Source organism: Heloderma suspectum, chromosome 6 (genome assembly GCF_057233095.1).
Source record: "Heloderma suspectum isolate Gila_16-S chromosome 6, 16-S_ref, whole genome shotgun sequence".
NCBI lineage: Eukaryota > Metazoa > Chordata > Lepidosauria > Squamata > Helodermatidae > Heloderma > Heloderma suspectum.
The window spans coordinates 77,843,130-77,855,405 of record NC_139463.1 but is presented as its reverse complement, the minus strand read 5'-3'; the positions used below and the strand labels follow the sequence as shown (position 1 = coordinate 77,855,405).

The 12,276-nt window shown below is 44.3% G+C and overlaps 1 protein-coding gene across 1 annotated transcript in view; it reads right to left on the bottom strand.

The window, feature by feature from the left end:
• Window positions 1-1,797: 1,797 nt before the first annotated feature.
• The window catches only part of PLA2G4C (phospholipase A2 group IVC), a 30,069-nt gene continuing 19,590 nt past the window's right edge, over window positions 1,798-12,276 (bottom strand). Inside the window, exons 10-14 of the mRNA XM_084808314.1 lie at window positions 11,194-11,319; window positions 9,637-9,744; window positions 5,874-6,028; window positions 4,555-4,723; window positions 1,798-3,834 (exon numbers count right to left, since the gene is read on the bottom strand). Of these exons, the coding sequence (XP_084664440.1) occupies window positions 3,668-3,834; window positions 4,555-4,723; window positions 5,874-6,028; window positions 9,637-9,744; window positions 11,194-11,319 (725 nt within the window). The 3' untranslated portion in view covers window positions 1,798-3,667. The remainder of the gene's footprint in view (window positions 3,835-4,554; window positions 4,724-5,873; window positions 6,029-9,636; window positions 9,745-11,193; window positions 11,320-12,276) is intronic.

Genomic DNA, 12,276 nt, shown 5'->3' with positions numbered 1-12,276 from the left:
CTTGTTCCTGCAGGATCTATTTCCAGAAATACAGGGAGTCGCCATTTTAAAAATGCCCCTCTGCCACCAGAACAACAAGATAGCAGGCAGCACACGGCCAAAGAGCCCAGGATCTGGGAGCAGCGGCTCCTCCTCTTCCCCCCCCCGCCCCTGGAACAGCAAAATGGCTGGCAGCTCATGTCAAAGGGCCCCAGAAATGAGCTGGGGACTGGGCAGAGTGTTGGGGGGAGTGGGTTTCGGATGTCGAAATCCCACTTTGGTTCCAGAAGCTGAAGAGGGAGGTGAATCAGCCCAAAGTGAATTGGGCCCACCTAGGAAGCCCAGAAGCGACCTCTGTTTATTTTTATTTATTTATTATCTATTAAATTTATTAATTGCCCATCTGGCTGGTCACCCAGCCACCCTGGGCGATGCACAGCATACAACAAAACAGTTTAAAACAATAAAATTCTACAATGAAAACATTTTCTAAAATACCCTAACCCACCCCAAATGCCTGCCTGAACAACCACATTTTTTATGCACGGTGGAAGCTCATTAAAGGAGGATCAGGGGGTCCATGTAGAGCCCTAATATACAGCAGCTTGATATCTGCTGCACACAGAGAGGGAAAGGTTCATAGAATCATAGAATCATATTATAGTAGGATTGGAAGGGGCCTACAAGGCCATCGAGTCCAACCCCCTGCTCAGTTCAGGAATCCAAGTCAGAGCAGCCCTGACAGATGGCTGTCCAGCTTCGTCTTGAACGCCTCCAGTGTGGGAGAGCCCACCACCTCCCTAGATCATTGCTTCCATTGTCATATTGCTCTAAGAGTCAGGAAGTTTTTCCTGATGTTCAGCCAGAATCTGGCTTCCTGTAACTTGAGCCCATTATTCCGTGTCCTGCACTCTGGGATGATCAAGAAGAGATCCTGGCCTTCCTCTCTGTGACAACCTTTCAAGTACTTGAAGAGTGCTATCATCTCTCCCCTCAGTCTTCCCTTCTCAAGGCTAAACATGCCCAGTTTTTTCAGTCTCTCTTCATAGGGCTTTGTTTCCAGTCACCTGATCATCTTTATTGCCCTCCTCTGAACGCTTCCAGTTTGTCTGCATCCTTCTTAAAATGTGGTGCCCAGAACTGGACACAGTACTCCAGTTGAGGCCTAACCAGTGCTGAGTAGAGGGGAAACAGTACTTTCTGGTATTTGGAAGCTATGCTTCTATTAATGCAGCCCAAAATAGCATTTGCGTTTTTTGCAGACACATCACATTGTTGGCTCATATTCAGCTTGTGATCTACAACAATTCCAAGATCCTTCTCACTTGTAGTATTGTTGGAGGAAAGAACTATGCTGGGTAGCTGTGAAGAGGTCACCAAATGGCGTCTCAAAATTCTCCATCCTATTTGTGGGACAAAAAAATCATTGTATTTCTCCAGGGGGAGGAGAAATTCTCCAAGAGCTTTTTGGAGGTGGGGCTCACCTAAGTTGTTGAGGTTTCCTCCCTCATTCCTCCCTGTGACATATGGGAGTCTGCACTTCCAACTCTGCAAGATAGGGCAGGCTGCAAGACACCACCTGTGGTATGTTTTGGAGATAAGGCTGCCACCACCCACATGATTTATAGCCACCCCCCAAGTGATTTCGAATAATTCTTAGCCTGGACATGTGGGAATCTAGTTTTATCATTTGTGCCAATGGAGAAGGATAGACTCCTTTTCCAGAGCTTCTTTGATCTCTCTGAAAACCAGGTTAATGTATACATCAAGGGTGTGAGTAAGACCAGCCTCAGGCTCGGAAAAAGAACGAAATCAACTCCAGTTTCCAAATTAGTTCCTTTACTGAAGATCCAAGCAGAGAGAAGTTCAGAATTGCTCAATTGCTTTTAAAATGAAATACAACATAGCTTTAATTAGGCATTATTTGACTTATTCCGAACCTAAAGCCCAAGGCTAGCTCAGCAGAACAGCTTGTAAGTGGAGGACACCTGGGTCACCTCAGCATAGAAGAGTCTAGTCTTGCCAGCCACTCAAACTCAAATGAAGATTTCACAATCAAAGGTATTTCTATAGGGGTGCCAAGGTGGGCAACTCCCAGAGAAGGACTGCAAATTCAAACTGAACATTCAGTACCCTGCAGTGATTTTGATCATGCATACTTCAGGGGATTCCTGCATGTACCTATTTGACATGGGACTGAGCCGTGCATATGGGGTGGAGTGGGGGGGGGGATCAAACCTCAGATGTTCAGTAACTACAGATATTTTGGCATGTCCTTTGTTCAGACTAGAGACATGTTCTTAAATGGAGGGAGAAAGGCTGGATTTGTCACACCAATACTGCAAAAAGTAGGAACAGCAGCTTTGTTGGCTGCATGGGCTCCATTTTGCATCCTTCACAATGCTCTGGAGTCTAACATAGTTCCAGGGAATTATTGTGAGGCGTGGGGGTGCATGAATGGTGGCAGAGAAAATTCTGCAGAGTGGCTCCCCCCCCGGGGGGGGGGGTTAAAAAGAAAAATCAGATTTTTTTCCAACAACAAAAAAAAAATCCTGAGAAATTTTGGCTCAGCTCTAGTGAGATGTCATAAAGCTCTTAGCACAATCCTAGATGGATCTACGCACATGAACACATGCGCTACCGACTTCCATTTTTGTTCCTTCATGAACAAAGATGTCGACCTCACCATTGTTTGGATAGAAGTGGGGTGGAGAGGAGACTTAAGCCTTTATTATCCAATATAAAGATAGAGAGGTAGTTCACCTGCTCATGAGTAGTACCTGTGTTACTGTGCTATCTGTGTTAGTTGGTACAAATCCGGAAATGCATGCAGCATGTAGGCCGTATCAGAAATATTAGCCAAATGAGAGCTCAAGGGGGATTTTCTAAAAGGCTTAGTGAATCCCCACACACACACCTTTTCTGGACCCCAAAATAAACCATGGTTAGCTTAAACCAGAAGCTGATAATTTCATCCTCACAGTCATGCCAGTAGAAGAGAGGGGAAGGGGGAGTGCATGAGTTGGAGGTCACTGTGATTCACTACGTATTGATTGATTTTATTGATCAGTGTTAGAAAAAGACTGTCCTCTTATTCTTTGACTGTCAGCCCTTTGCTGGACCTTTGAGCTATTAGTCATAACTATTGAGCCCACCGGACACACATGTCCAGTGGCAGTGTACATCTGTTAAAAAGGGGAAGTCTGGTGAGACAGTCACATAAGCATAATCAGAAATAAACATGTTGACACAGTCGTGCTCTAATGAGTCAGCTAACGGCTCAGTCAGTTGACATGTCGTGTGGCTAACAGAAAATTGTAAAGGGGAGGGGGTATAAAAAGACTTATGCTTGCTTAGCTCGGGGTCCAGACTGCTCTGCACCCGTTTTGCAAAACGTTCAATAAAATAGTGTTGGATCCACTGCTGCCTGCCTGGCATCCTTTCTTTCAACCAGAAGCAAGAACTTTTTATCTAACATCAGTATGTTTTATATTTGTTTTCTAGGTTTGACTACAAATCCTTTTAGCATAATTGGATACAAATTCAGTTGTTGTTGGTGGTGGTGGTAATAATAGTATGAATAATAGTATGAGTAATAATATTGTTGCTAACAAGAAGTAGGGGTGCTCTCCAGTGGGGAAAACAAGACTTAGTATATGAACCTGCCATTAGAGTAGAAAGCGTTTGCTTAAGCCTTTTGTGAAGGAGGACCTACAACATGTTTGATCTCCTCCAGAATCTTTTTCTGAACATTTTCAACGTTCTTCTTTGCTGTAGTGAGCAACGTTTCGATCTCCTCTTCTGAATAGCTCATCTTGAAGGTTGAAAACTGTTCTCTGCATTTAGTAATTTCATCTAAAAATGTGAGACATTGTGAATGAATGAACTGAATCATGAGGCCTATTCCACAAACTCCAGCAGAAAATTACTTTATTGAGCATGCTAAGGGGGATCTCTGGCCCACTGAGTGAGAGGCTGCAAGGTCCCAGTCAGCTTTCCCCATCACTCACTCACCCACTCATCCTGTCACAAGGTGATGTTTCTTGGAAGATAGGAAATAAAAAGGACTGTTGTCTTGTGGGGGGCAGGGGGGAGAGACACCATGATGAGCCAGGTTTGAATTCTGAAGGGGGTGTCCTGTAATAGTGTGTACATCTCAGAACTGGGAAAGTTCATATTCCAAACTATCCAAATTCTGAATTTCAGGCCTTTCTTGGTGCTGATAATCAGACAAGGGCATTCAAAGCTCCCCAAAGCCCTCTTTGGGGGGCCTTATGTGAGCCAGCTGGTGGTTCTGTGGGTTTTCTAGACTGCTCTCTTCCCCTTCTGTGGCTAGTTTGTCCTCTCTTTCTTCAAGCTCCCTGTCCCACTGCAGTCTCCAAGTCCTAACTATGCAAACAGTTAGGCTGGGAAGAAGAGGCCAGAGTGAGGAGGAACGAGATGTGGAGGGGAAATTTAAGTCCACAGTCTTGGGTCCTTGGGTGGGTGCCAGACTAGGCCTCCCTGTGCATGCTGACATTGTACTGAAAACCCTAGAACTAGACATTTCCCTGATGAATCTCATTCCTAAGTTACCTGGACAGTTGACTTTGTTGAACTGTGGGAAATGCATGACTGTTGGGACATGTTCTCCTCTGAAGATATAGCAATCCGATGGGTTGTCTATGTCCTGCAGTTCTCCCTCATCTATCTTGGGAAATGGTATTTCATGTGCATCACAGTATTGAGCAGCTTGTCTAAGGGTCTGAAACAAAAGAGGAAAGATTAGAACCTGTACTTAATTGCCAAAACTACTTGGAAAAATAGCTCCTGGCTGGCTAGAAAGAGTACTAATGGCTACTTTCTGGGTTGCATTTAGGGACTGTGAAGGTTTGAGGCCTACAGAGGAAAGGTAAAAAGGTCAGGCCTAGAAGCTGGGGGTGGAAGGGTTTGTTTGGAAGGGGTAACTCTGAGAAGAGTAGTTTCATTTCCCTGGTTAAGTTTCATTTTCCTGAGTTAGGTTTCATTTCTCCAGGTTTGAGACAGTCATTTTCAGTTTTGGGGAAGAAGGGGATAAAAAGGGAGGGAGAGAGACAGTGAGAGGGAGGCCAGAGAGGAAGGAAGACCTGAGAGTCAGAAAGCATGAAGAAGCAGCTTGGAGAAGTCTGAATGTAGCTAGAGTAGAGGAACTTGCATTGTTGCAACCTTTATTTTCTCTTAATGCCTTTTGTATCACTCAGCAATATTCTGTGAATACCTTTAGTTGTAATTTGCTTGTTTTAATTTACCAGTAAACTGTTGTGGTTAACGTCCAGGTGTCTGAAGTCCCAATCATCCCATGTCTACAGCCTAAACCCCATGTTGTTGGGAAAGGGAAATTTAAAAGAAGGAAGGTGGGATTCTGAGGAGGCAAGAGATCCTTAAGGAGTTGCTCAGCTGGTCCAGGTCATAAGGGGAACCCTGTCAGGAACCCTTCTGACATTATCTTAGGGGCATGAGAAGTGATGTTCCATGACTCCCTCCTGCACTACTCTAGTGATATCAGAAGTCCAAGATAATCTGGAAAGCTGCTTCCAATGCCAGTGTCATCCATGTAATAATGCTAGAGTGAGAAGAAGCTATGTTGTAGATTTCCTCCATGGAACCTGAAACTTCTGTCATTACAGAGTGGTGTGAAAAAGAGTCATCTGGTGGGAGCTATAAAACTGTTAAGGAAACATCAGAATGACTTTAGAGAACAGCATTTTGCTCTAACCCCCCTCTGTAGTGTCTACATTTCATTTCAAACATAAAAGCAGGGTAACAAGAGGCATAACTAATAATATGCATCATTGTTTAAATTACTAATGACAGAATGATCCTGTGATCAGTGTTCTAGCTTTGTATGTCTCCCCATTTTAAATTAAATGAATTACCAGAAAAGGATCTCCAGCGCTGAAGTCAAAGGAGAGAATCAGCTTCACTTGCCTCTCAGGGCGCAGAACAGATGGGTAAGCAGTGTTTATGGTCAGACCAGCATCAATGAGAGAGACGACTGGTTTGCTTGTCAGCTCAGGGAATTCAACATCAGCTATTCATATAATGTGAAACTGAGTGTTACTATAAAGCTACTTGAACCAATACAAACCAGCTCGTTATTGAGACTTCAATACAGATATTAGGGATGGTGTGGGTGCCCGATTCCATCCAGGAATCCGGCTGAACCCCCCTGCCTGCACCCATGAGCACTGCTCACCAAACCCCTGCCCCCACTCGCCCCCTGCCCATGCTCAGCAGACACATACTCACCCTGACCCACACTCACCCTGGAGGGGTCATCAAGCTCTGTAGTCGCCATATTTTGAAAAATGAAATGGTGATCGCAAAAATGCACATATATGCGTATGCCCGAAAATGTGCATTTATGCGAATGCACATCTCTCTATGTGAAAATGTGCATTTTGCAAATGCGCATTTTGTGTATGTGCATTTTTGCCCATACGCAAAGATGTGCATTCGCAAAAATGCTCATTTTTGCATATACACAAATATGTGCATTTTTGCGATCGCCATTTTATTTTTCAAAAAATGGTGACTGCAGAGTTCAACAAGGCTGCCGGGATGAGTGTGGGCTGCTCACTGAGCATGGGAGGGGCTCAAGCAAGGTCCAGAGATCAGTGAGCAGGGACAGGGGCTGGGCAGGCACTTGGAAAACCTGGAAGGGGGTAGCTAGCTTTGCATATCCCTAACAGATACTACTACTGCTGGTAGCAAGAATTTCATGCCAGCAGTAGGGTAGATACTATAAAAATAGTCCATGCACAAATGCTACGTACAATTTGGGATGGATGAATCTTTTATTTTCTCTTTTCCCCACATTTTTTTTTAAATCTCAAATTTCTTTCCTCCCAAATATGAACATTGTGAATACTCATAAATCCTTATGAAAAATGAAGTGTAACAAAGTTCTCATCCATCTGCACCAGCCAAATTAAATAGCTACAGCTACTCGCAGCTTGGAGAGCAACATGATATACCTGCCTGCCGATGTAGCTGCTAAAGATGAGGTGGGTAGGGATGTGCAAACCCACCCCTCTCCAGGTTCTCAGGGTGCCCGCCCAGCCCCTGCCTCCGCTCGCTGGTCCCTGGACCTTGCTAGAGACCCTCCCATGCTTGGCAAGCAGCCCGTACTCATCCCAGCAGCCTAATTGAGCTCTGTGGTCACCATTTTTGTAAAATAAAATGGCAATCGCAAAAATGCGCATATTTGCACATACACAAATATGCGCTTTTTTGCTATCACCTATTTTTTTAAAAAGTGACTACAGCAGAGCTCAGCAAGGTGGCTGGAGTGAGTGTGGACCACTCGTTGAGCACAGGCAGGGTGTGGGCAGGGGCAGTGGCTCAGCGAGTCGGGCTCGGGGGTGTGGGGGGGGTCTGCCAGATTCCAGGACAGAATTGGGTGCCCACACTGTCCCTAGAGGTGGGAACCCTAATTCAGCATTAACAGGGTTGAATACACAGGGACTCAAAACCAGACTTTTAAGAACTAAACAGCCAAAGCCCTGGGCTTGGGTACATGAATCTGTCAGCTTTGGTTTCTCCCACGTTCATTTAAAACAACAACAACAACAACAACAACAACAACTTCACATTCTTTTGTCCCAAATATGGAAAATGGCACGAACTTTTGTATATTCTTATCAAAGCTGAACTGAAATGAAATTCTCACCCATCCCTACATACAATTGGCCTTGCTCTGCAAATGGGGCTGTTGAGATAGGAGAAGGTTCTACATCAGGCCTGCAGAACGTTTGATCTACCAAGGCAAATCAGTCCATGAGCCATCTATGGAGATCAACCAAGGGCTTCGCAGTACATTTTTCTGCTTTGAGTTCCTGACTGGGGTGGGGTTGCAAAAACGAGGGAGGATGGTCAAAGAAGAAGTTCCTCTAAGGTCCTGCATATCTTCTTCATTTGCAAAGGAGTGAAGCTCTCTTCTGATCTGCCTATTGAGCTGCTCCTGTAGCATTCTTTGCTTCTTCTTTTTAATGATACTTAGAACTCAGCTGATCTTTTTTTGTTCATTGTATTTGTGTCTCACCCTTCCTCCAAAGAGCTCAGACAGTATAGATAGGTCTGCCCCATTTTCCTCTCGCAACAACCCCATGAAGTGGCTTAGGCTAGAAAATGTTTCAGGCCCAACATCACCCAGTTTGTTTCAAGGCTGAGTAAGGATTCAAATCTTTCTCTCTAGTCTAAACCCAGCTCTGTCTACTACACCACAATGGTTGCATGACAAGTGCCTGGAAACCATGTAAAGGAGCTGGGAGCTGGACGGAATGGCACGAAGTCTGACTAACCTTCCACTGACGTTCCAAAGCAATTCTCAAGTTTCCATTCTTCTATAATAAAGGCACTTCCAACAGGGAACCTATGATCGAGCAACATCTTAGGCTATAACCCTTAGGTGACACTCCCCACCCTGGCGCTTTGTGGGATGTTTACCTGTATACCAGATAATAGCCAATAACCAGACAGAGATATGACACTGTCTGCAACACAACCAGGAACAGCAACACTGCTGTCTGCAACACTGTTCATGGAACAGTGAGGTCACAATCATGAGAAGTCAAAGATTGCCAATCAGATCTTGCCTGTCTATAACTATAGTCAAGTGGTTCATGCACATATGTAAGAATTTCCCTGCCCTGCCCTAAATTGTCTTACAAATTTTCTTACAAATACATTATCTCTGAAGAGCATCCTTTTCTGTTTGGGATAGAAGGGTGCCTCTTTTAAGATGACACTTGCCAGTTGCCATCCACAATTATATATACAGTATGTATGTATATGTGTGTGTGTGTGTGTGTGTGTGTATGTGTGTGTGTGTATATATATATATATACACACACACACACACACACACACACACACTTACTTGAATTAAATATAATTTTTAATCTGTTGCCTGATTTCATCAATTAACATTGCAATCCTAGGAAGGTTCACTCAGATATAAGTCCCACTGTGCCCAATAGGGCTTACTTCCTGGTACATGGTGTTGTGGCTCAGTGGTAGAGCACCTGCTTTGCATGCAGAAGGTCCGAGGTTCAATCCCCAGAAACTCCAGGTAGGGCTAGGAAGGAATCCGGCCTGAGAGAGCCACTGCCAGTCAGTGTCGACAGTACTGGGCTCATTATAAGGCAGCTTCCTATGTTAAGTGTTGTAGCCTAAAAGTTGCAACTGTGCAAAAAAAGATTCGTCTCATTGTATTTTTTCTCTGCAATTCACATCCCAAAAGACCAACATCCCTCCTCTTTCCCTCCTCTAAGATTAGAGCTTCATGCTCCATGCACTATTGAATGCCACCAAAAAAAATGGTATCCCCATATTGAGTACTACCCTCTCCCCTCTAAGGGTGTAGGAACATTTATCCCATGATGTGACTTCATCAGGCAGGCTATGAGTTTCCCTGCTTTTATATCTTTGGCTGTTGAGGAAACTTGCGATAAGAATCATGGGAAAGTACTGCTACATGTAATAGAGATGAAGGGAAGAATGCAATACAGGGGTTCCATTTTAATGCCATTCCCACAGCGAATATAATATGCACTTCCAAGCCAAGAGTATAATATTCACAAGAGTGATCTATTTATATGCAAGCATAATATTAGTGCAATTGAAATAGAACCTTACAGCAGTGGTAGAGGAAATTATTAGTGCTTCCCCATGTCCAGTGCAAAAAGCATGACCATGTCTTCCTGAACACATTATACAAAGGGTGGTCAGATGGATTGGTAGAACCTAAAAAAAATGAAATGCAGAGCTAAGAATAATTTGACAAATGATAACCAAAAATCCCCAAAATTGGTTTTCACCCTCTGAAATCTAGAGGTTGCAATTCCAACACAATAAGCTTAAAATAAAGAACTATGGAGGTATGGAGTGCCATTTTATTTAATTTTCTGGCAGAGATATTATAGTTTTTGTGCAAGGCCCAGATCTGAGGACAACCCTAACTAGGGATATGCGAACCCACTCCCATCTGGGTTCTCCAAGCACCTGCCCAGCCCCTGCTCACCAGTTCCCGGACCATGCTCAAGCCCCTACCATGCTCAGTGAGCAGCCCACACTCACCCCTGCGACCTTGTCAAGCTCCGCAGTTGCCATTTTTTGAAAAATAAAATTGCAATGGCAAAACAATGCATTTTTGCATCTGTGCAAAAATGCACATTGTTTGCAAATGCTCATATTTGTGTATGAGCAAAAATGTGTGTTTTTGCAAAAATGCACATCTTCATGTAGGCAGATACTCAGGCACAGATATGAGCATTCTCAAAATGCACATTTTCGCACAGATGCAAATATGTGCATTTTTACTATCGCCATTTTATTTTTCAAAGAATGGCAACCACAGAGCTAGGTGAGGCTGCCGGAGTGAGTGTGAGCTGCTCTCTGAGCACAGGCAGGGGGCAAGCAGGGGCAGGGGCTTGGAATTGGAGAGCAGGGCTCAGGGTGCAGATGGGGGGGAGGTCTGCCAGATTCCCAGACAGAATCAGGTGCTCACGCCATCCCTAACCCTAACAAAGTACCCTATTCTATATCAATGGACCACCGTCCCCTTCCTATGGGCTTACCAGTCATTGGCAGCAGCAGCACTTTGATCTGTGCTAGGCAGCAGTGAACTGCCCATCATTTTAATTTCCTACAATGCCCCAGTGTGATGCTATGTTAGGGACATTCTGGCTAAAAATGGCAGGCAGCCTCCAGACCCAGAGATTGTGTCAATGAAATATGTCTATCAGAAACATCCCTATAAACAGAGTGAAGCTACCCATTAAAAATCATGCTTACACCAGCAAGGTGATTGTCATTGTCCCAGACTCTGAATATAGGTTAGCCCTCGTCAGGTCACCTAGTTCTGTAGGACTCTTTCCACTGCAAATCTTACTAATCATTAATATTCATTATCACTCATCGGGAGGGAAATTATGTCAGGTTCAAGACGTAGCAAAGTTCCTTTTTAAGCCACATGCCATGAACATAGCAACCACTGATATTTTGGGAAATGTTTTAAAATAAGAAAGGAAGAAAAAACAGGCAATGCAACACTTGGGAATAAATAGAGAGAAGAAAGAGAGAAGTTCACCTAGATTATATTACACTACCAAATTCAGATGTCTTCAAGGAGACCTGAAGACTTTTGGGAAGAAGTTCTGCTCAAAAGCAACATCTGGCCATTATAATACGTGCCTGCAAAATCTGTGTCCAAAGCTTGATGCAGTCTCATACATTCTTTCTTTCTTGTTTCTGCATCTGCAGAATACCAGGTCTCACGGATCCCTTTGAGCAATTCATAGCTTTTGCTGGAACTGTCATCTTTGTAAAAGGTGAGAAATCATGATGGATTAAGGAGAATGAAAATAAGACTTTGCAGGCAACAGAGGAAAGGGAGTGATGAGTAACAATGAAATATTAAAGAACCCAAGTTTAGCACTGCATTCCTATTCATGTCTTGTCAGAAATACATCCCATTCAGTTCAGTGGGGCTTACAAATTAGATGGCAGCCTAATTTGGTCTTGATGTCATTGTTGCTCTGATTTGCCTAGTTCAGTACACATTGGAAATGAGGGAATCATTAGGTTGTCCTAGAGTTGCAAATTTTAATTAGGTCAAATGAAACTTTCATCAAATAGAGTTTTACAGAGCAGTTCTGTGCACCCTAGACAGCATTTGGGCACCAGAAGACGCTGTGGATCCCCTCCCACATAGGATGCGGTGGACAAAGTCTGGCCTCAGAGAAGGAGATCTGATCATAGATATTCCACCCTCACTTCCCATCTACCATGGAAAGGACCATGGTGGCTCTTAGGGAAGAGGATAGAGAGGGAGGTGCCATGCCAGTGGGCAGGATAGGGAGGAGAGAGGAGAAGTCAAGTATCTGCCAGCTCCAAAGGCCTCTCAGGCCCCGGACTCACCCCCAGCAGCTAGACAGGCTCAGAGGCCTGTCTAGCTGAAATCATAGCATAGGAGGAAGGCAAGGCTGTAAATGATCTGTGGTTCCTCCTGCCCTGCAAAGCTATTGCTGACAACACATTAGATGGGTGGAGGGCTCCAGTCTTGGAGCTCTCCATCTACAGACGAGCAATCCTTTAGGATTGTGCTATTAGTTAGAGATGTAGGAAAATTTAGTTTTTGCTTGCAAAATATGCAAGCATACTTAGGGATGGATGGACTCATCTCCATCCAGGGCACAGGGGAACTCAATGAGCCACCACCACCCCCCGCTCACACGTCCTGGACCTGTTCTACGAGCCATGCGAGCCACCCTTCCT